General features: G+C 41.2%; 1 protein-coding gene across 1 annotated transcript in view; it reads right to left on the bottom strand.

The window, feature by feature from the left end:
* The window catches only part of AGO2 (argonaute RISC catalytic component 2), a gene marked incomplete at both ends in the record, with an annotated part of 25,878 nt that extends 2,419 nt beyond the window's left edge, over positions 1–23,459 (bottom strand). Inside the window, 13 exons of the mRNA XM_009082813.1 lie at positions 600–690; positions 3,216–3,375; positions 5,384–5,568; positions 7,855–7,988; positions 8,945–9,067; positions 9,192–9,311; positions 9,694–9,830; positions 10,527–10,616; positions 11,800–11,934; positions 12,050–12,186; positions 13,487–13,668; positions 19,062–19,182; positions 23,264–23,459. Coding sequence (XP_009081061.1) covers positions 600–690; positions 3,216–3,375; positions 5,384–5,568; positions 7,855–7,988; positions 8,945–9,067; positions 9,192–9,311; positions 9,694–9,830; positions 10,527–10,616; positions 11,800–11,934; positions 12,050–12,186; positions 13,487–13,668; positions 19,062–19,182; positions 23,264–23,459 — 1,811 coding nt within the window. The remainder of the gene's footprint in view (positions 1–599; positions 691–3,215; positions 3,376–5,383; positions 5,569–7,854; positions 7,989–8,944; positions 9,068–9,191; positions 9,312–9,693; positions 9,831–10,526; positions 10,617–11,799; positions 11,935–12,049; positions 12,187–13,486; positions 13,669–19,061; positions 19,183–23,263) is intronic.
* Between the last annotated feature and the right edge of the window lie 928 nt (positions 23,460–24,387).

Genomic DNA, 24,387 nt, shown 5'->3' with positions numbered 1-24,387 from the left:
TGGCCTCCTCTGGACTTGCTCCAACAGCTCCATGTCCTTCTTACACTGAGAACACCAGAACTGCACACAGTATTCCAGGTGGGTCTCACGAGAGCAGAGTAGAGGGGGACAATCACATCTTTTGACCTGCTGCCCACACTCCTCTGGATGCAGCCCAGGATTCCTTTGGCTTTCTGATTAATTTCTGATGATTACTGTATATTTTGGGGTTTCTGGAAGCTTGACTCCCCAAAACCCATAGCTGAGCCAGCCCAGTTCCTTATCAGCAATGAATAAACTCTTAACACTCCTAACTGCTGAAGATGCAGATTTCAACATGCACCAGCTCATTCCAGGCTGCTGACAAATATCAGCTCCCAGAAGAGCTCCTCTGTGTATCAGCAGCTCAGGCATTTTACAAGCTAACACATACATTTTAGTCATTAGCTTCTGATCAAGCTCTCTGCAGTTTCATTAGATTCCTGCAGAAAAATAATTTACAATACTATAATTAGGCAATCAGAAGCAATGGGCCACAAAAGAATTGAAGGCAATAAAGTGCACTAGAGCTGAGCAGCAGGAGGGAGCTGGGGTTAAAGATCTGGACACAATTCACTCACTGCAGCGATGGAAGGCTTTTTCCCATCTCCAGCTGGAGGATGAGTTACATCTGCACCAAGGAATATGACAGGCTGCTGGAATACTGGGGGTCTGAAAGAGAAAGGAAATTTGTAAAAGCAGCAACATTTAAGCTTAATAAAGCACACTACACTTCCAACAAATAGCACTCTGTACTCCTGCAGTGAATCCATCAACAACTGGCACTGGATCAGAGTTGGACACTTGTCCTGTGGCAGTAATGAGAAATCCTGATCAAGGTTCTCACACTTAGGCAGGTTTGTAAAGCAGAACTGATTCTTACTCTCAATTAAAAATTAGCTTTAAAATTTATTTTTTTTCACTTGGAGAACTGCACCATTCCCCCTTGTCCTGTCACTGCAGTTCCTCACCAAGAGTCCCTCTCTGGCTCCTTGTAGCCCCTTCAGATATTGAAAAGTTGCTCTGAGGTCTCCACAGTCTTCTCTTCTCCAGGCTGAACAGCCCCAACTCCCTCAGCCTGTGCTCACAGGGGAGATGCTCCAGTCCTCTTACCAACTCTGTGGCCTCCTCTGGACTTGCTCCAACAGTTCCATCTCCTTCTTGTGTTGAGGACACCAGAACTGCACACAGTATTCCAGGTGGGTCTCACGAGAGCAGAGGGGAAGAATCACCTCTTTTGCCCTGCTGCCCACACTGCTTTGGATGCAGCACAGGATTCCATTGGCTCTCTGGGCTGAGCTCACACTGCAGCTCATGCTGAGCTTCTCATCCACTGTCACTCCCAAGTCTTTCTCCTCACTGCTGGTTTCAATTACTGCCCCACTCCAAGTATTACCAATATTGGTAAGTAAGTACAGATATTGTAGCTATCAAAGTTATTATTTTAGATTTTTTTAATTACTGCCCCACTCCAAGTATTACCAGTATTGGTAAGTAAGTACAGAAATTGTAGCTATCAAAGTTACTATTTTAGAAGTAGATTTCTTTTAAAAAAAAGTTTTAAACAAACCTTTAAGTTAAGATATCAATCCAGTGCATTAGGTGTAGAACACTAAAGCACTACAGTGTAAGTTTTAAGCCTCAACTTTATTCTCTAATAAAACAATCTTAAACATTAGGTGTAGAACACTAAAGCACTACAATATAAGTTTTAAGCCTCAAATTTATTCTCTAATAAAACAATCTTAAATAGGAAGTCTTAGGCCACCAGTACTTTTTCATCTGCATGTGAGTGTGTAGGGGAAAGACTAAATGGTTATGGAAACAGACTATGCTCTTTGCAGACCTTCTCTAAAAGAAATGTGAGGGTAATCACACCAATGTAACTGACAATCCCTGTTATATTCCCATTCCCTCAAGCAACAGAAAATAACAATGAGTTCTGCTTTAAATACCCAAAACCTGCACTTTTCCAGAATGCCAAGGTAGTATGTGTAGTTGTGCCAATTTTCCCCCTTTACTTAACTACATTTTCACCAAAACCAAACCCACCACTGTGCCTTTTTGAAATGCACACTCTGATATGATGATTTCAGTTGTTTTCACAGGAGTCTCCAACAAACACATCACCCAGGCTGAGTCTACCGAGTTCAATAAACAGAATTTAACAAGATACATGAGGTACATATTCCTTCTGATAATGTGTTCCTTTTCTTCCCCGTACTAAGTACTTGTTGGATTATTTTTCAGCCGTTGCCTCCTGACCAGCCTGAATACTCTGCAGTGAAAATTTGCTCATCAATGCAAAATGATGTTGATTCCTCTGAGCCAGGCTCCAAAGAATGATGTAGGTTATTCCCTGACCTCTCACTGCAACTTGGACATGCAATGACTGTAAAAATTCCCTCTTTATACTGATGTAGAAACACACTTGTTCATTTGGATTAAAGTAACTTTATGTATCTTTACATTAGGCTTCTCTATCCTGCACAGGTAACTCAAAACAAGCTGGGTTTTGTTCATTCTTCCATTAAATTTCTTGTCACTGATTTTTCCATAAAAATGATGAAAAGTTTCAATTAAAGAACACTTGCTTTAAGATATTAACAGCAGTGTCCTTCCTTTTTTACAACCAGGATTTGTTTCACTCCCACTCAGCTACACACAGGACTTCAGTGACACATCTCATTTGAATTCAATGCTATCAAAGCAACTTCACTGAATAATTAGAACTTATCAATGTACTAGTGAGAAATTGCAAGTTAAACTGGACCTGGAAACCAACTGAGTTTTCTGTTCCCAGCTTTTGGTTCCTTATATGTCTGTGTAAATTAAGGCATACAACCTAATGAAGAATTCTGGCCAGAATTAAATTCTAAAGGATAAGGCACTACTATTCTAGATGGTCTGTTTGTGAAAACTGAAGGCAAAGAGAATATTGCAGATTTTTCACTGAAATCAAAGTTGTGTACTCAAATGGTCAGACTGCAATAATAACAGTTCTATTACAAATTTCCACAGAAACAAGTATTCCTCTCCAGTGTTCATAACCTAACTTTTGTAGGACTGTTTATTAGAAGCCAAAAGATGGTTTGTCTGGAGACTCACTCAAATGGCAGTGCCATGACTGCAGAGAAAAGCAGAGTGATGCACTTCTCTTACAATACAATACTCTTCCTCTTGGAAAGATCACTTACCTTCCCTGTGGCAGTAAAATGTTATTTACGCCTCCTAATTTGACATTTATTTTTAAGCAGAGGTTAGACAGAGTCTGTGGGGTTGTTCTTTGGACGTTTTTCATCTGAACACACTGTGTAGCCATTCCCAGCACAGTGTCCCCGACGCGCTTCACCTCCGCTGCACGACAAAGAAAAACAGGGAAATATTTGCAAATTGCAGCTCAAAGATGTAGGAGATGTGAATTCAGTGACAATTAACTACATCCTTCAGCTGAGCAGTTGCTTAAAGCCACACAAAGAAATCTAAGCCCCAAACCCAACCGCAGGCTCCGATACCCCTAATTCCACCACAGCACAGAAACCTGGCCCACAATACAACTGAAGGCACTTCTTGGCTGATTTTAACTTAAGATTTTGGAAATCAATTGCTATTTTACTATTAGAGTGTTTTCTCATCACTTCTGGCTAATGACATGGGTAATGAAGATGACATTAGGATGATGAGCACTTGTTTCATTATGAACACTGGGCTAGCAACACAAACCTAACTGCAATATTCAGCTCATCACTGCAAGTTCATCACTTGCACAGACAGAATCATAGAATTTAAGGGCTGGAATGGACCTTACAGATCATCTAGTCCCAACCCCCTGCCCTGGGCAGGGACACCTCCTCACTAGATCAGGTTGCTCAAGGCTCATCCAGCCTGGCCTTGAACACCACCAGGGCTGGGGCAGCCACCACATCCCTGGGCAACCTGTGCCAGTGTCTCACCAGTGGCCAGTTCAGCAGAGGATGGGCCTATAAAGCCTCCAAGAAACCCATTAAGTTCTGTACTGGTCAAAAGGTTAAACCAAATCCTATTGTTAACAACAATTCATATTCTTACGCTCAAGGAAGAAATTTAAGCTCCAAGACAGACTCAAAGAAGATGCAACCCCTACTCTCCTAACAAGAGAGAGAAAGAGCAGGGTGGGAAGAGGAGAAAAGACAAGACTGTGGGTATAGGAAGTGCAGAGCTGAAGAGAGCAAGGAGAAAATAAGGAGAGATAATTAGAGGGGGCAGAAAGAACTATAATTAAAGATAATGACAAGGAAAGCAGATGAGAGCAGTACCACATCCTCTCTGTGGTTAAGTAGAGGGAAGAGTTCCCTTTTACTGCCAGGCAGGAAAAATGAAAATGTCATTTTGCACTGCACTTCTACTGAACAAATTAGAGACAAGCCACTTCCTTTGCAAGGCTGAATTCAAGGGGGAAAAAAAGGTACTATTTCCTTGTTTAATGTCTGTTTTCATCTTGTACGAGAATCTTGGGAAAAGAAAGTTAGGAAATTATTTTCTGCTATATTAAATTGGTGAGGGATGGGATAAAACAAATTTGCAGCTGACTGGCAGATCTGAGCCAACAGAGAAGAGAGAGACCATGTAGCTCTGGGAGAAAAAAGTGCATGTTGCTCCAACTAGGCAAGGTGAGTGAAAAAAGGAGGAAGACAGGACAGGGAAACAAGCAATCTTGCCTATAGGAAGAGCCAGTTAAAACCAAATGCATGGTTTATCTAAAACATATTAAAACTTATGTGTATGTGCTATGTAAAATGCACTAATTGTCAAAGTGTTTCCAAAAACCAGTTTGGTTTGCTGAGCTTTCACCTTCCATGCATCTGTGTCCCTGCAATCCAAGAGTTAAAAACCATGAAAGAATATGAAAAACAATCATCAGGCAGAAATCTTCTCCTTCACTCAACATTTTTTGCCAAAGGGTGATGGTGTGAGTAAGCAAAGATGTTCTAAAAGCTACAGGGCTCTTGAGGTCATTACTTCTTCAAGCATTTGCCATTTTCAGCACACAAGTTACATTAAGTATATTTTATCTACTGCTATCAATTTCATCAGTCTCAAAGCCCTGGTTTAGCTTTCACACTCAACTTGTATCTCAAATGCAACAAACCAGCAGGAAGAATGTGGAAAAGCCAATTAAAAGTGTAGAAAAAATAATGAAAATAATTAGGTCTTAATAGAAAACATTAAGCAGCACGAGAAGAAGAATGAAATTAATTTATAGCTCATTTCCTAAGTGGAATTGATGTAGTTAAACCAGCACTAACCCTCTCTCATTTGGATCCTTGACACAAAATACACAGAATGATGACTGAATGGCACACGCTCATGATTTGCACTTACTGACCATAGACTGGTGTTTTTCCTGGCAGAATCACCACGACAAGCTGCAGCCCAGTGTAGGTGTTCTTGAGGTGTCTGAACATGGGCTCCACACTGTCAGCTCCCTGTGCATATTTACAGAAGCACGGCTGCCCCTGGATTGGCATCCCAGCATCTCTGGAAATCTTTCTCAGCTGTTCTGTAAAGGACCTGAAGGATGTAAATAAAGACATCAGATTACCAGGGAGCAAACCCCATCTTGACTTTTGTTCTTTAGTGGAACAATCTTGTTAAACTCACAGAGTTGTGCTGTTCAAAAATCTGGGAGTTTACCCCAAGTGCATTTTTAATTGTGCCCAAGTAATCACTGAAGACAGGAGATATACTGTATAAATAACACCATCATAAAAACTTCCAGTGCAAATTCCATCTGATTAGACCTTTCTAGGGGAGATACAGGATAAACTATTTTTGGCAAAAAACCTGCACTGATAGTATTTTGGATAGCCTGTTCTGCCACAATTCCATGTGGTACCACTACACAAAGGACTAGAGTTCCTCCCTTTTTAATTCATGAGGAAAATAACCAACAGAAGTTATCAGAAATTGTCTCAGCAAATTGATCTAATGTCAGTAATAATGCACAAGAAAACCCTGCTAGATACCAGAAAAAAGGTGTATCCTGGAGGTGAAGACAAACCCTCTCCAAGGATGGTGCAGATATATGTAACCCTCTGATGAAACTGGTCAGAAATGGAGACAACCTAATTTTTTCAGAGGCTTCCATCAGTGAGTCTTGCCAGCTCACTGACAAAAGCCCCTTTTTATTATGTTGGATTGGGTGCCCCTGCAGGTGTCTAAAAAGTTACTCATCTTCAGCAAAGGGTGCCAGGGTGCCACCCACTGATAGGGTGTGAAGATTTAGTTTCTTCCAAAACCATTGTTAACTTGCATGAATCATAACAGTGTGTGAGCTTCAGCCCTGCAGCCTGAGGCTCTTTGCAGAAAATGGCCACATTAAGTACTTCCCCTGGAAAAACAGGCACTTGCCACTATAGCAGAGTCAGTGACAGAACATCTCCCCATTCCTGGAAGTGCTCAAGGCCAGGCTGGAGGAGACCCTGAGCAACCTGGTCTAGTGGAAGGTGTCCCTGCCCATGGCAGGGGGGTTGGAACTTGATCATCTCTAAGGTCCTTTCCAACCCAAACCCTTCTCTGACTCTCACTTTCAAGTCTAAAGCAGCTCAGGTTTTGAGGCTTCGGAAGTCCATCTGGAAGTATGGCATTTAAGGTTCTCTCTCTGTTCCTGAGAGGTAAAAAGCAAGATAATTTTGAAGACTTTTAGGGAATTAGAAAGTGTTTAATCTAGCCTACAGTATTCAAGTTCCAACTTGCTCAACAAGATGTAACAAGAGGCAACAAGATGCATCCATATTCCTAGCAAGGAGGAATGTCCTTTTGCAGTAAGGACAAACTCCATCTAAGCCATCAAGTAATGTTATTTTGGCTCATGATGTTGAAGACTTTTTTCTAGGTCTCAAAACTGAGTAAGTTCTCTGCTCAGCATTTCCACTAGAAACAACAGTGTGCAAGGAAAAATTCTCTGGCAGCTTAGCTCTTGCTATGTGCCTGGAGAGAACAAGTTCCTGCCTCACACAATGGGCAATAAAAAGTAAGATTCCCACTGTTTGCTCATCACTTGTTAGGGAAAAATTCCCAAGCTGTTTGGCAAATCATCTGAAGGAACACTGTTATGGCAATACCATTTGTATGAGCAATCCCTGGTTTGTGTTCACCTCACAAGGAGCAGGTGAGTCACCTGCTGGGGCAGCTCTGAGGCTGCACTTGTCCATGCATGAAGGGAAAGCAGCTGCATGTGAAGGGATGAATCAAACATCCACACAGGCCTGCAGAGCCCCTGATCCAAGAATGGCAGATGTTACTTTTAACAAGTCTTTCAACAATCATGTTCCATCCAAAGATAATGAAACAGAATTTCAAAGATTTACTTAAAGGCTCGAAGTCAATGAAACAACTAGTCCTGCTCATCTGGCAAATACAGACCTGCACACCCCAGGAACTGCAAACAGGAGAGAGTTTTAGACAATTTTCCTTTTAAGTAAGTGCTGCATGAAGAAATCTATTCCACATAATTAGGAAAAGATCTTAAGAGAACTTAAGTTAGCTTTCATTCTTGACAAACACTTAGTGATAAACACTTGTCATTACATCATTTCAGTCACCTTAGTCTGTCCTAAGGCCTCACTGGTCAGAAACTTGCCACAGAGTACAAATGGCTTTGGATAAGGATTTCCTGATACTGCCATTGAAACCATACTGGCATCTTTCAAAACACAAAGACAGAACATCAAAAGCACTGTCAAAGATGTATTGCTGTATGTTCAACAACTGAACAATGGATATTCTAAACAAGTAACTGAAATTACATTTTCATACATAAAAAGTAATAAAATCTCCATCTTATGAGACACTTACTTAAGATGAACTTCAGTGCATTGGCGCTGGGGAGCAAAGCAGGCAATTGCCCAAACCTTTATTTCAATTCCAGTGTGAAATTGTTTATTCCTCATGTCCCACACTCCTTGAACTGGTGTAGCAATTGCCTTATTCTGCAAGTGGAAGGGAAAAAGATACAAACAAAATACAGAAAATTTGAAGCAAAAGTAAGTTTTGTTTAGCATGAATCGAGTTGTCTCCAACTAACAGGATTTATACTCTCAGGTTGTTCTCTCCCCTGTACAAACACCCATCCCATCTTCTAACAACCATTCTGTCACTGAGCAAGACACTTTGAAAAATAAAGCTCATATTGTTAATTTTTATGGTTGATCATTTCCTTTGGTGGTATAAACCAGCAGCAGATAGAAATTACATATGGAGAGTAAGTCGAATTCATCCTTGGTATGGAACCTTAAACAGGAATAAACATTTCTACAGTGACTTTACAACTGCTCAGTAAACTTTCCAAGAAGGACCTTTGTACTGTGGATATTTTACACATCACTAATTACTGGCAAAGAGTGAATTGTAGAATATCCCGAGTTGGAAGGGACCCACAAGGATCATCAAGTCCAACACTCCTGGCCCTGCACAGCACAGCCCCAAGAATCACACCCTGTGTCTGAGAGCACTGTCCAAATGTGCCAACATAGTGCCATAGACCAGCTTAGTGCCATGGTCTAGTAACCACGGTAGGGTTGGACTCGATGATCTTTGAGGTCTCTTCCAACCTGGTTGATTCTATGAGGCTATGAAATGCTCCTTGAGCTCTGTCAGGCTTGAGGCCATGACCACTGCCCTGGGGAGCTGTTCCAGTGCCCAAACACCCTTCTCTGAGTTCACATAAACACATTTTTAACCTAGCTATACTTTGAGAAATGAGGAAACGATTGAGGGAGATGCAGAACAGCCAATACATTGAAGGACTTTCAGAACCTAAATGTGATTTCTAAACATCACAACTGTGATGACTTTATCTCATTGCACCCAACACCATCAGTTTCAAACGACGACAGTACGGATGTTATCACAGCTGGTACTGCTGCACAGGACCCACTGGACATACCCTGCCTCCATAGAGGATGGAAGGAGGCTGGAGGACTCTGCCAGTCACATCTGTCATTTCATCTTTGACCATGATTCCAAACTCACGAACGTAAGGGTCGGTGTTGAAACTCGCACTCCGCATCTGCAATCACAAAAACGTTCACAGCCAAGCTGATCATCCCCTGTGTGCAGTGCTCAGCACCTGCTAACAGTGAGCAGAGTGAAGCCCATCACTACAGCTGACTCATGTTGGACACAACACTCACCAACTTGCTAATCTCCTCTTGACGATCAGGTGCTGATCTGGCAGTCGCTCGAATCATAGTGGAAGTTTGATTGTCAGTGAGTTTCTTTATGCATCTTTGTCCTGCCACTATGTTGCACACCTAAAACATCCCCACAGAAAGGAAATTAAAAAACATGATGCAATTGGGTTTTGGTTTGGTGTTACACTATAGAAGTCCTAGAGGGGGTTACTCAAAAAACAGTTTGTCATCATCTGAGCCCATTTTCCCTCTGAATCCCTGCCCCACTCCCAGAACACAGGATTATCTTTGAGTTCACTTGCCTCCAGAGGAAGGTATGTGTGTTTCTGCTCCTGTCCAACTTGTAAACATGGAAGGTGAGGGTAGCGTAAAACTAATTTATGCCTGTCCTTAAAATACTGAGCTACTTACTCAAAAAACAGTTTGTCATCATCTGAGCCCATTTTCCCTCTGAATCCCTGCCCCACTCCCAGAACACAGGATTATCTTTGAGTTCACTTGCCTCCAGAGGAAGGTATGTGTGTTTCTGCTCCTGTCCAACTTGTAAACATGGAAGGTGAGGGTAGCGTAAAACTAATTTATGCCTGTCCTTAAAATACTGAGCTACAGTGCATTGTTTGTCCATTTTTTTTTTGGGAATCTAGCGGGAAGCAAATATGAAAAGAAGCCATTACTTCATGCAGAACACTTTCCCACAGTTCCTCAATACACTTCTTGGCACGGGTTAAACTTTACTGAAAGAGCATGAAACAAAGCCCAAACAATTAAACACCAGATTTAGATACTGATCAGTTATCTTCTCATAAAAAGCTGCTGTCAGTTTTGTTCCTTGTAGTACTGCCTTAAAAATGGGAATCAATACCTCCATATTCAAGTTATCTTCAAATCTCTGGTTAGTGATTAAAAAGATACAGGGTTTTTTTTTCCAGAGGAAAAATAGATTGGCAATAAGTAAGATTAGAAGCTGATTCAACTGACATTACTTTTCTGCTCAACAGTTGTTTGAAACATTAGGCTACAAACAGGACACACTGTTCTTGCTGAAGAAATTCATAAATGGAAGAAAAAAAACCCTCACCCAACCAAAAAAACCCACCCCAGATTTAAAACTAAGTGATTGGTTCAAATGCCATTAACATTCATTGCATAAAAATAGAACAAAAATGGGAAATATAAAAACAGAGCAAAATTGGGAAAATACTCTGAAGGATATTTTAAGGGTATTGACCAAAGAAAGTATCATTTTTCAAGACAACTATTCCTATGTCAGTAAGGCAGACAAGATATTTTTCTAGCTTTAGCTCAAACATGCTTTAAAAAGCAGCAAAATCCTTTACGTTTGGTGACTTGCTGGTCGTCTGGTGACATTGCACACTCTGTACTTCCTTTTCATTTGTCCACAGTGTGTTATCTCCACCTTCAGACCTGAAAATTGGAAAACAATTATCACCATTTAGGTGTTAGCCCCTCAACTGCTACACAATTCCCCTTACACTCTGCAGTAAAAGCATTCACTATTTAGCACCAAAGAGTATTCCAGACAGGACTCAAAAAGCAATTTATAGTCTTAACATTGAACCGCCCTAAACTCCAGCCAAAGTTCAACACGGAGTTTTAGAGACAAGATGAAGTCCCAAGCCCCAAAAGTTCACAGATGACACTGAAAGCATTCTGCAAATTCCAGTTCTGTACCTCTAAGGAAGTCCAGGATGGGGAAAGGACAAAAAGGGCACCCAACCTCTTTGAAACAAAAAGCCTTGTTTATCCTTTCTGTCTAAACACACAGTGTCTGAGAGACCTCCAACCACTGCAGCTGAGCCTGAACTAATGAACTGGGGGGGTGAGTGGGTGGAATACTCAAACAGCCTCTAGGAGCCCATGGGAATGAGGCTGTGGTGAAGCAATTTGGTGCCTGATTATTTCTTCAAAATATTCACAACTAGTATAAACTCAGGATTTATTTATACTTTTCTTGCTAACTTTTAATTGGGCAAAGAGTATTTTGTGGACATTTTGTGGAAACAAGAAAGGAAGGTGTAGAATAGATTTATGGAGTTTGTTTTTCTTTTTTAGCTTGCTTTCTTTCTACCAAGAATATCAGGAAGGAAGAACCTCCATTTTCCAGAAGAAACCTTCAGTGAAGAAAAAACAAAACAGTAATATTTCTTCCTCCTGTACTCTTTGATTCAGTCACTACACACTAGAATAACTGCAATTTAATTCCAAGAGAGTGTATGTGTGAAGCATACCCAAGTATGCAAAAACACATAGCTAAATTATTAGGAAAAACTGGAATATGAAAATCCTGACATAGGTAATGGGAATTGTACTCTTGAGAGGAGTTGAAATATGACAATCCTGACATCAGTGACTGGAAAAATTTAAGATTAGATAATTAAACACCCATGAAATCCTAGTCTTTAGAAATCAGGCCAGGAACTGGAGTATCTTTGTCATGAAACTGGTACTGGCACTACTGATAAGTTTCAAAAGTGAAAAATATGAAATTTTTGTCTCCTCGTAAGGCAACCACTATAGAAAACGTTCTGCATTTGTAGTGATGACACACCAGACAGAATAAAGCAGTTTTATACAATTTAATCATTACCTTTGATTTCTTTGGTAAACTTTACCCTTTGGGAATCTGTCAGAGGTTTCTGTTGTTCTTCAATACTTTTGAAGTCCAAAACTTCACATACAAACTCGATAACTGGCTGTGCTTTGTAAAATGCAGTTGCAGACACTGCAGACAAAAACAGCAATACAGAAGAAATTTTTTACAAAATCCAACACATGGAACTAAATTTTTGCCTTTCCACTGATAACAAAAGAACAAGTAAACACTTTACGGGACCTACCATCAATATTTAACATCATTTTCCATAAGGAAGGTCTGACTGATTGGTGGAAGCCAAACCAAACTTCTCTGCCACCACCCAAAGGATTTGAGCACCCTTCTGATGCTGTGAAAAAAGATCTCCCCACAGGAGTATATCTGCAACAAAGCAAAGGAATTCACATCAGAAAACTAAAGCAGAAAGTGCAATCAATCCATAATTAATGCATATTCTTGATCACAAAAGCACAGAAATGTCAGAGGTTCAAATGACCAATAATCTGAGACTCCTGTCAGGACTCAGGTTACACCTCTCAAAGGAAGGAACTGGCTACTGAAGTTTGTTTCAATTTATTTTCAGTACACTCCTTAACATAGCTTCTAATTCAAACAAAAAGCATTAACAAATTTTGATTTGCATTCTATTAAAAAATTCAGCTGTGCTTCAGTAAGAAAATAAACACCTCTGCTATTGAAACACCAAGGCAATGATCTCTCCCCTCAGCTGTGCATAGTTTCCTGGAAAATACATAGACATCTTGTATGGGTAAACAAGAGATCTAACATATATTTCTGATACATCTTGGTAATTAAGTACTGCACACCTAATAGCAAACTAATCATATCCATGTTCCTTTGAACAGAGGTATCTGACAGTCTGGGCTGGTTTCTGTGCTGTAAAATATGACTAGAAGTAATTTTACTTTTTTCTTTTTAATCCTTAATATGAGGATAAAGTCAACATATTCCAAGGCTATTTAAACATATTCACATAAACTTAACTAAATTTCCCCATTCAGCCCTTCAAAATGGCCAAGTTCAGCCCTACTAAGCTATGTTCTTTACTTCCCAAATGAATATAATTTACATAGTGGGCTTAAGTGACTTGTTTCATGGCAGCAGGACTGAACCCAGTATCTCCTGGCTGTGACTGCAAATGCTGTAGATCCCACTTGCTTGGAAAGAAAACCAACCCAAATAATTTTCAAGTTTCCCTTTTCTATAAAAATAGCCATATGGGGTGACACTAATGTCCCCCTAGCACTGTATCCTTCATACAGAACTGGCAATAAACATCTGCTCAAGGACACAGAGGAACAGGGTAACAAATTAAACCCTTCCACATCTACCAACCTCCAAGTACTTCCCACTCAGGGAGAGCTTCCTTCTCCAAGGCTACAGAGAAATGAGGGAGATGGGAGGGCAGCCCTGACCTGAGAGCACACTAACATGGAGCCAGTCTGAAGATCACTGGGGGAAGGGACTTGTGTCCAGGCTGGAGGCTACAAATTCCACCAGCTGAGCAGAAAAGCACCGTATCACCTCTTGCCTGACCCTGCCCTCGGCTACCCAGCCACTCCTTTCGTTGAGCTAGGAAAGCACATCCTATCCAAACAGCCACTGAAGAGATTCAAATAATAATGGAACCTCCTAAACCATGTCAAGGTCTTCCCCTCACCTCATGGAAGGCAAGTGCCTCATCACTACATCCAGTGCCTGGATGGTTTCAAACGGGACACTTGGCAGCCGACCAGACAGAGCATCATGTAAAGCCTGCAAACTCACACAGGACATCCACTTTATAGCCACCTTAAATATTCTGTCCTTTCCTTCTCCTGGCAGCGTGACCTCCAGCTCCACCTGCAACAATGCCAAACAACAAACCAAGATGATTCTTTCCATTGAAAGGGGGAAAATGGAAGGGATGATGGATTCCTCTGAACAGCGCTACAGGGCATGGGAGGAGACAAAAAGCAATGATGAAGCAACAACATACATTAGGAATGGCTAGATCTTCCCAAAGGTGTATTTCAGCAAGCTGGCATCATTCCCAGCTGGCATCTCTCTCCCTCTGTGAGGCAACACTACTGTTTGGAAGTGCTTGTGGCAACTGTGAGGTCTCTGCGAAGATCCGATAACCTGATTTCAGATACCTAACACGTACCAATGCATCACTGCTCGTGTCAGCTCCTGCATGCCTAAAATAAAACATGGGCTGTCACTACCTGCCAAGACTCATGAATTTCTGCTATTTGCTCTCTAGAGCACCAGAGTGCTTCATGTGCTATTGCTGTAGACACAGTTCAAACCAGAGAAAATAAAATTCACAAGGAGCTTTCAATGAGGAAAAAGCAAACACCAATCCCCTTCCCCCCAACGAAACAAAAACCCCACAAAACCCACCAGACAAAACCCTCTTATTTTCTAAATACCAAAGAAAGAATAAATGATGAGCCCCAAGTACCAGTGATGCTATCAGGCAGTAAAACAGGGGCACTCCTGTGCCATGGTATGCCCTACTTTGATTTTTTTGTCTAAAAAACACTTGCAAAATACATTATGGTAAATTACTTTAACCAATTCCTTGCAATTATTTGTTTCTCCTGTTTCTTAAAACAAAGAAAGCCTGAGCACCAAAGTTCTTAAGCTGACTAGAATTAAGGCTTGTCTGAAATGATTAGCTGTTCTGGGAGTGACTACAAGAAATAATAAGATCAGAGTATCCTTTGTGCTGGATACAAACAAAAATGTTGTATTTTCCTGTCCTAGGGACTTGCAATTTAAACATAAAAGACATCCACTTAACAGACATGCTGCAATTAGTGGGCTAGCAAAAATAACACATGGGTAACAGCAAACACACGTCTGTCAGCATCTGGTCTCCTGCAACAGTTCACTTCTTCAGTCCAAACTAGGAAGGCAAGATAAAACAAATTACAAGCCTTCCCGTGTTCTCCAAAAAGGAGCTGAATGTCTATAGAAGGCAGTAAAATTAATATTACATCTGCATCTCTCCTCTAGCACAAACAACATTCCCCAGGAGACTTGAGCACAGGCTGTGGGAGAGCAGTGGGAACTGGAGTCTAATCACAGGGTCACTGGTGTGAGTCTGGCCCAGAAGGTTAACTCTGCTGAAAGCTGTGCAAACATTTCAGCTGACACAGGTTGGAAGCTTTCCATGAGGTCTTTTTATCCACCACACCAGCCAAAAATCCTCAACGTGCATCTCATTTCCAGCAGATGGAAGATGTCTGTCACACCTGGTCTTCATTTTCCTTCAAACTTCTCTCCTCCTCCAAATCAAATTTCTTAATTTCTGTTTGACCAACCTGGTCTAGAAGAAGGTGTCCCTGCCTATGGCAGGGGGGTTGGAACTAGATGACCTTTAAGGCCCTGTCCAACCCAAACCATTCTAACTCCCAATACCATTAATATACAACTAATCTGATTATTAACAACTTTGGTAAATTAATCTAAAAAAGATTTAATTTTACTTTTTTCTCCCGTCCTGGTTTCAGTTTACAAAACTCCTTCACCATGATAAAATGGAAGAAGATGAAGAACAGATGAAGACAACCTGTGTGGCAGTACCTGTGTCCCTAGAGGAAATAAAAGACCCAAGATTGAACAATTTCTACTCCAGGTGCTCAACTGCAAACACCAACTGAGTTCAGCAGAGCTCTGTCTGCTGAATACTACCTCCCAGGCCTGCTACTAAGCTGCAACACAGCTGACAATTTTGCAGCTCAAGGAACTAAACAAAAGGGATGTTACTAACAGGATATGAAATATCAGTAAGTTTGTAGAAATATGTGAAAGCTGTTGTTAAAAGAATAGGTCATGGTGTGGCAAATCACTCATGCAAATCAGTACATCACTGTTTAATAAAAATTAAACCTGGCCACGTGTTTCTGGGGAACTCTTAACACTCCTTCTCCATAAAATATATGCAACATGACATGATTATTTTATCATGTTTTGAGCACACACTGTACCTTTTCCCTATTAATCCAGAGTTTTTCTTTCTCAGGGATTCAGAGGAAAACAGATGCACAGTTTCCAGCCAAGTACTTGGGTTCTTATCTCCCATGGACTTGTCTGGAAACCTCAAGCTATGGACATAGGAAAGAACTCTGCTTCTCTCATGTACAGTTATCAGCAGTACTTCAAACAGACAAAGCCAAGAGGAAGAAGGTTATGATCATAGACAGGAGTAACACTTCTCTTCAGGAAAAGGCAATAGCTGTAGGATTTCTGTATCAAACTACTGCTTGGTTCACTCATAATTACTGTTTTTCTAAATAAAGACCAATAAAGATGTATAATATATCCGTTATTCTCCAGTCTTTTTAGGTGAGAACACTTTCGAGTACAGTTCACATTAAATTCTAGCTTCTAATTGTAGAAGGAGATTTTAGGGAAATACATAAGCAATGCAGGAAATGAGTACAAAGTTTCAGTTACTGGTGACTCGAGGAAAGAAAGGACTTAACATCTTCCTACCTTGATAATGTCCTATACACTTCTTTCTTCTGAATGTGTACAAGTAAAAACTAAGAAAACAGTGTTAATATTTACATATTCCATATTTGTTCTGAAAGGTGTAAAGAAATGAAGGAATTCAAGACTGAATATAAGGTATGATAAGGAAGGAATATAAACAGGTTTGATAACCATGAAGGCCAAGCAGAAAAGTCAGCAAGGACACAAAAATAACAAGCCCAGAACAACCACTACCAATAAGAGATGAGGACAGAGTGCATTAATTAACTTGGAGGGTTGGAAGAGACCTCCAAGAGCATCAAGTCCAACCCTGCTGTGGTCACTAGACCATGGCACTAAGTGCCACATCCAGTCTCAGCTTGAAAACCACCAGGGATGGGGAATCCACCACCTCCCTGGGCAGCCCATTCCAATGCCTGATCACTCTCTCCATAAAAAATAGATCAAATGTGCAGTAAACTTATTTGTTATGTACAGAACAGCCAAAGAAACCACCAAAGAAACCTGATCTAATTACGCTGGAGCAAAGTCCCAATACCTGCAAGCTCTGTACTGGTTTAAATCATGCTTAAACCAAAACAGCACCATGTAAAAATTTCCTTCATTAAGCTAAATTTCCCCATGTCTGATTCAAAATGGTTCAAGATTTCTCTCTATTAGCTCTTTCCTCCAGGGTAACGTTAATATATGTAGAACAGAACAACTGACAAAGTCCTAGATCTCATGGGAAGCATGGAAAAAATAGGAGTTTGTTGAAAATAAGCCTAAATGTGAGCCAGAGATGAAACCACCTGAACTATCCACTCAACTTCCACTATAATTACTCTCCTCAGTGACCACCTATTGCAAATGATCATCACTCTGGTGAGACTAGAGAACTGGATGAGAGAGATGACCTCCTGGATGAGATGTTCCTTCTGTGTCTGTGCCTGTTGACTGAACAGCACTTCATTCTTGATGCTTTGGATTTTAAAGCCCATGTGTACTGAATTAGACATGGTAAAAATGAAACCTGGTGACAGTGTGCCAGCAGGGAATGCTCTTAATGCCCCAATTCCTTTGTGTCCGTGGAAATGAACGTTGCAACCTACACCTGGGAAAAAGACGACTTTGCAGATTTTGTTAATTCTGTCCCACCCAAAGTGGTTATCTTGTCAGAGCAAGTAGGGTCAACTTGCATCTCAAAGTCTCACTAAATCTGAGGATTAATTTGATCCCTGTTTATCCTCTATAGATAAACCATTTTTCACTTATTAAATGCAGAACTTCATACTTGACATAAAGAATATTGTCAATTGTCCACAACTTGTAAATTATTACAGACTTGACATAAAGAATATTGTCAATTGTCTACAACTTGTAAATGATTACAGTTATAAGAAAACTCTGTGTGCATCCAGAGGAGTTATTAAAACCCCTAGGAGACACTCATCAAGTATTATTCTCCCTTTAGCAAATACCTTACAATCTCATGTGTCAAATCTGTAGGAACTGGAGTATTGTATGTGAAAGCAGAGGGGAAAATGTCATTGATCTTTCAATGATTCCTTTATCATTTTCCCAGACATTACCTTATCAGTTAATGAAAAATAATTAAGACTGGAGTAGAAACTGACCTTTACTGCATGACATTCACTTGAACAGATTAGGGAGAAATGAAAATTGCACATATGAGATTAAGAGTCTGGTTCAAGTAGAACTGTCAAGCACTGCACAAGCATAGTATGAGACAGCAAAGGGCAGCATGAACTACTTTATAGCTGCTGAATTTCAGAAGACCTGAGCTCTACTCCCAGTTTCCACATTTCTCTGTATTCCCCTTTCCCCCTTACATTTTGTTTTTGCCTGCTTTAGTTGCAATCAATTTCTATGGGATAGGACAGTCCTCCCCTGTAACTATGCAGGCCTCACCTTATACCCACAGCAGAAGGGAACTACTGCACTACCAACAAGAGCTAAGTGTGTCCTCCCTCAAGTGTTCATCTAGATGAAAAAAAGGACACTAAAAATCCAATCTGACATTAGATAACAGATGCCTAGACTAAATTATTTTATAGGACTTGTGTGTCAGCATGTTCCAACAGATTCCCTTCTACTTCACCAGTCAATGGGCACAGAGGCAGTTACACTCCACAGCTACAACCAGAGTGCCCAAAGAGGTCACCGCCCCACACAGAGCTGGAAAGCACAACTTCCTTCCCAACTGCCCCAGGGCTAAGCTAGCAGGTCTTAACCTGTGCAGTTTAAATTCATTTGGCTCTCATGTCGTAAAGGATTAGGGAAGAGGTTCTATACAGGCAACAGAGAGATGGAGGAGCTTCTTCCAGCTAGGGATAACGAGAATAAGCTTATCGTGCGCTTAGAGATTAGTGAGGTGATCCAGCAGCTTGCTGCTGCCCAGAGGGGTGTTCCCATTCCCCTCAACCAAACTCAGTCTTGCCCTCACTTTCTCCCTAGTGCCAGTCTGGAGCTTGTTCACTGTCTGGGGCAAGTTGGTCTATCTCACCAAAGCAGCAGAAACCTCATCAGTTGGGAGAGAGGGAGGAAAAAAGTGTTACAGAACAGGGAGTGACAACTTCAACAGCAAGCTCACACTTGTGTCCTGGCAAACCACTTCCTGGGCAAAGTGGAAACAGCAAGGAAACATCAATTCCAGAAACAGAAAAATCAGGTTCTACCAGTTATTAGAAAGGCTCTGCAAATACCACATTAAAAAACTCCAGTTAGAAACTTTTCTATTTAAAACTTACTTTATCTCTCCCGATGGGAAGTGGCATGGCTGTATAAAGGTTTTTTCTTCCATCAAACACTGGCTTGCGATCCCCAAAAATCTGGGTTTTAAAGTGCTGAACCATATGCTCCACAATTTCTCTGAAAACGCAAAAAGATTATGTTAATTCCACTTTTCAACTCTGAATGTTAAGTTAGCAGACAAATACTAACATTAATATTTATCCACAGAGGCATTAGGTAAATGAAAGAGTTGTCCACTCTTGGCAAGATTTTACCCATCTGAATTAAAGCAACCTTTTCACAGACTAAACCGTTTTCTTCAAGTTGCTATTTTTAGGTTTTTTTCAGATTTAAACTTTCCTTCCTCTTTTCTGTGATCTAGTGAAAGTGATGAAGAGGAAGCTTGTGCTCTCTCAAGCTCAAAACAAGGGGTGCTTGGTATCTCCTGGGGCTTCTGTTGCCCTTGTCCTACAGCTCTTCCTGCAGAGGACCACGCACCAAAAGCTCAGCAGCCTGCGCAGCTTCTGGACCACGCACCAAAAGCTCAGCAGCCTGAGCAGCTTCCAAAAACAACATAATCCAGGGCTTAGAGCCTCTGTGTAAGGATGACAGTTCTCTCCCCTGTGAGGACAGGCTGAGGAAGTTGGGGCTGTTCAGTCTGGAGAAGAGAAGACTGTGTGGAGACCTCAGAGCAACTTTTCAATATCTGAAGGGCTACAAGGAGCCAGAGAGGGACTCTGTGTTAGGAACTGTAATAACAGGACAAGGGTTAATGGGTTCAAATTGAGTGAGGAGAAGTCTAGGCTGGATATTAGGAAAAAAAATTTTAACTGTGAGGGTGGTGAGACACTGGAACAGGTTGCCCAGGGATGTGGTGGCTGCTCCAACCCTGGTGATGTTCAAGGCCAGGCTGGATGAGCCTTGAGCAACCTGATCTAGTGAGGAGGTGTCCCTGCCCAGGGCAGGGGGTTGGGACTAGATGATCTGTAAGGTCCATTCCAGCCCTTAAATTTTATGATTCTATCATTCCATGATGACAACAATACACAAAACTTTTGCATTGCACTAAGATAACTTTTAAATGAATTGTTTTCATGTATGCAACAAAACTGGGAACCATGCAACAAAAGTGGATATGCCCTTTCACTGGGACCTGTGCATCTTAAAAATGTGCATTTAAGCACAGCTGAAATTAGGTTGCACATTTGTATGAATGGGGAAACCACTCACACAGTTCCAGTCAAACCACAGTGTTTACACACTGGTCATGCAAAGCAGTTCAGCAGCTGATGAGAGGTCAGTTGGAATAATAACACCCTTTGATGCCAAAAGCCTTTGGTCCCAGTGTCCCAGAGAGACATCCTTCAGGCAATCTGTATCACAGGCTGCAATATCCCAAATCCATCAGCAGTCTGCAATCCTAACGCTCAGCCTGGAGCAAAAAGGCATCAAGAAGTGAAAGTGACACAGAAAGGAAACCACTGTTCCTTCAGCACTGCTGGCAACCAGCTCAGAGATGCTGCAGGTGACTCTCCCCTACACCTTGACTTGGCAACATAATTAGCCCAGCACACAAATATTATAGTGCTGCAAAAACTGAGATTAAACTCTCAACTCAGCCAAGAAAAGAATTAAGACTGTTTTAATTGACAATTTCTTTGCTGTGCCCTAAGGCTTATCTTCAAATGTTACCACTGAAAGAAACTCATCTGACCTCCTGAAAGGATGAATAAACCTTGACCCAGCACTATCTGCCTCAACTCTGCAGTGTCTGACTGAACAAGTACATAATTTGGGGGGTGGGAAGAAGCAGGTACTTTTCAAAAGACTGAGCAATGGAAACCCCACTCTGTTTCTGAGCAAGTTCTTCCGATTGTGAACTACTTTGTATTAAAAATAAACAAAAAACACTTCCACTTAATGTTTTCAAGCTTCAAACCACATCCACATTTAGCAATGGAGATTCTCAGTTGTGGGTGGAGATATCTTAATGAAAACTAAGTTATTTTCTCCATGTGAAGTTAAAAGAAGAGTTATTTACTAATTCATTACCTTCAGTCCTTTGGGACTACTGTTCTACCAAGCCCATGCAAGCAAGAACCCTGAGCCAGCGACTGCAGGCAGAGTTCATCTGCAACTTGGTACAAATCCTGGAGAATTAAACCAAGAGCAGCCACAGTGCAGAACCAAACTCACACTGCCCACTCCACCTATCCAGCTATCCAAACAGAGCTGGCCTTTCTGTCACACATGAAGAATTGTAGCCAGACTGTATTAATTTGGCACAGCAGCACGTTGTCTCAGCCATGTGCTTTCCAGTCCTGCTCCAGCTCATTCCTCCACGTGGAATTTGCACGTACACTGTACACATCCCTGCACTGGGGCTGCAGGGCCATAGTCCAAGCTGGATTAAGTCCTAGAGTAAAACTGAAGAATGAAGCTGGGACAGATGAGGGAGTAGAGTAAAAAGTATAATCTCCCTCTAACCTTTCTAGAGGTTACAATGCAAAAAGTAATGATAAAAACTACTTACTATAAATATACATCTGAATTATATAACCAAAAATACTAGAAATGTGTAAGCCAGCTGGAAAAAACCCCATCATTTAGAATTGGATTACACATACATCCTGCATAATCCTATACAATATATATAAGCACACACAGAGAAATAGAGGTATACATGTAGGACCAAAAGGTCACAGCTCACAACACCACAGGTGGAGGTGAGTGCAGGTACATCTACAGGGGAACACATACAGCAGGAAGCACTCAAATGAAATAAAACACACTTCAGTAAATGAATCCAATTTGTATTCTCAGCACACTGCACTGAGAAACGTGCACCACACCACTGCTGAACACGTTTACGACAGCTTTGCTTACTGCAAAAGGCATTTAATCTGTGCAGATCTCTACCTGCTCCTGCTGCCACAACTGAGCAGTGAGTAACCTGACAAAGCAGAGCAGGTCAGAAGCTGGCAGTGGAGAAAGAACTTTCTACTGAATATAATCTCTTATCAGTGAGAAAAACTGTTTCAGTAGTTACACTCTCTGCCATTGACAAGCACTCACACACTGGACCATAAGGGAGGTGATCACAACACTCATGAGCTGTGCAGTGCTCAGCTCCTGGAGGAGCTACAGACACAATATGCATCAGCCAACAGCAGTTGTCAAGGCTGGAGCTGGTGGCAGGGATATCAGGAAAGGAAAGCAAAGCTCTCACAGCTCCCACTATGGAAAAAGTGACTGCTCAAGGTGTTGTCCCCAGCTCCAGTGCAGTAAGAGCATCTCTGTGAATTTAGCAGTTGCCCTTGGGCAAGAAGAGAGTTCAGCTGAATACACTTCTAACAATGTGTGCTTTTAAAATTAAAACTCAGTTCTAAAACTAGCTGAAAAATTAGATTTATAATACATCACCACAGAAAAAAAACCAACAGGACAGCAAAGTGTAGTGATGCTGCTTTATGAAAACACCATCATTACCAGCTCCTCAGTAAAACAAGGAGAATGCCCTCAGGTTTATTAATTCACATTAAGAAAACTTTAGCTTTCGGGTGGCTTTTTTTGACTCCACACTGTTCATTTTCATGCCTGCATATTCCACCCATGTGACCATTTTAACAAGGAAAGGTTTTGCTCTTGAATATATAAACATGCCACTCTGATCCTCTACAAGTCAAGATGTAGGTAGTTATGATGATGACACTTGTGGTTTCCAGTTAGTGCCAAGCCTTGTTCTCAAGTTTCACTTCTGGCAACACCGTTTCTTTTTCAAGTCAATGAAGCTGCACACTCTGACTAACAGGGAACATATGCCAAATGCAAGACCTAACTGCTTGTTTCCTTGGCCAACTGATCCATGTTTTCACCCTGCTATCTGTTTCAGGAACATAGCTTTCCCTTAGACAGGAAATCATATTTATCCAATTGGCTTATGCTGACCCAGCTCTACCAGAGCTAATACAGTTTATCCATCTGTCACCGGTGGTTTCCATCAGCAGCATCTTAAGATGCTGACAAATTCCATCAAAATAAAGACTTGGAGAAAAAAAAAAGTCCATTGATGGATAATGCAGAGTTGGAAGTGATCATTACAACCAGCAATTAAAACCAGACACATCCTCCCAGCTATCAATGAAGGCACATGGCTCCAGTATTTTCAACAGAAAACAAGATTGTAAATAAACTGAGGAAAAGCAAAGCACAATATTACCTGTTAACTCTTCTAGGGCATTTTTCCGGCTTTATATCCAATTCATAATGGTAGATATCTATTTTAGGAATGTCCATTTCAAAGAAGTTGGCCTGCAGTTTGATTGTTCTCCCAGAAGTGCCAAAATCTGGTCGAGGAGGAGGTTTAAAGGCATATCCCTGTATTGGTGGTGGCAATGGTGGAGGAGGTGTGAGCACTGAAAAAGAGAGAAAGCACAACTTAGCCATCAGCTATATCAAATTGACAGTTCAACACACTTACAGGCTATTTGACCAATGAACACAGCACATTTAAACCAGTAACTTTTTTAAGCAATCTAAAAACTGGAAAAAACCCCAAGAACAAATCAAAACCTTGCTACCAGGAGTCCATGAATTCTGACTGTCTTCTTCCCATGCTCATTCAATATATGCTGTATTTCCTAGCCCTGATTACTGAACAGCACTTTAAAATCAGCTGCATTTTCCTATACTGTCAACTGCCTGGGAATTTCACAGGCCAAGCAGGCACTGGTGGGAAAGCAAGAACCAAAATCTTCCTTGCAGGGAAGAGCCTTGGTTTCAAAACAGACACTGAAGCACATCCCCTAACCATGTTTATTTGAGAAAACACCTGTAACATGGAGTTTCTACCACTCTCCTCCATGCTGCAGCTCTCTGGAAAACTGTATTAGAATCAAACTATATCCTACTGCTTCCTTTACACAAAAAACCAAATAGTTACTGCTGCTGTACTGAATTCCTGAGCTCAAACGCCAGTCATATATCACACACTGTGAAGTAGAAGCACAATAGCTGCTTGCAGTTGTTTCAATCGAAGAAATTCCATTACAAATCCACTGAGAAGTGTTCAAGGTACCAACTCAAGTACTCAGAACTCCTGTGGCCTCAGTACTCAGGTGTTCTGTGGTCTGGAGCAGTAACAACTTGCAGCAAAATCTTCACATGTGAAATAAACCCTTGAGGCTTCTCATTACTTATGTAAGAATCCAGGTGTGGTTTCCTGGGATTATCAAATGCAGTCCTCTGCTAGCACCAGAAACAACACACATCTCTTGGTTAACAGATCAGTCACCACTTTTCCACCCTCACTTTCCCTAGTGGAAAGCTGTTCCAGAACACTCA

This window comes from Acanthisitta chloris, unplaced genomic scaffold (assembly GCF_000695815.1).
Source record: "Acanthisitta chloris isolate BGI_N310 unplaced genomic scaffold, ASM69581v1 scaffold619, whole genome shotgun sequence".
NCBI classification, from domain to species: Eukaryota; Metazoa; Chordata; class Aves; order Passeriformes; family Acanthisittidae; genus Acanthisitta; species Acanthisitta chloris.
This window is presented reverse-complemented; position numbering and strand designations above follow the sequence as displayed.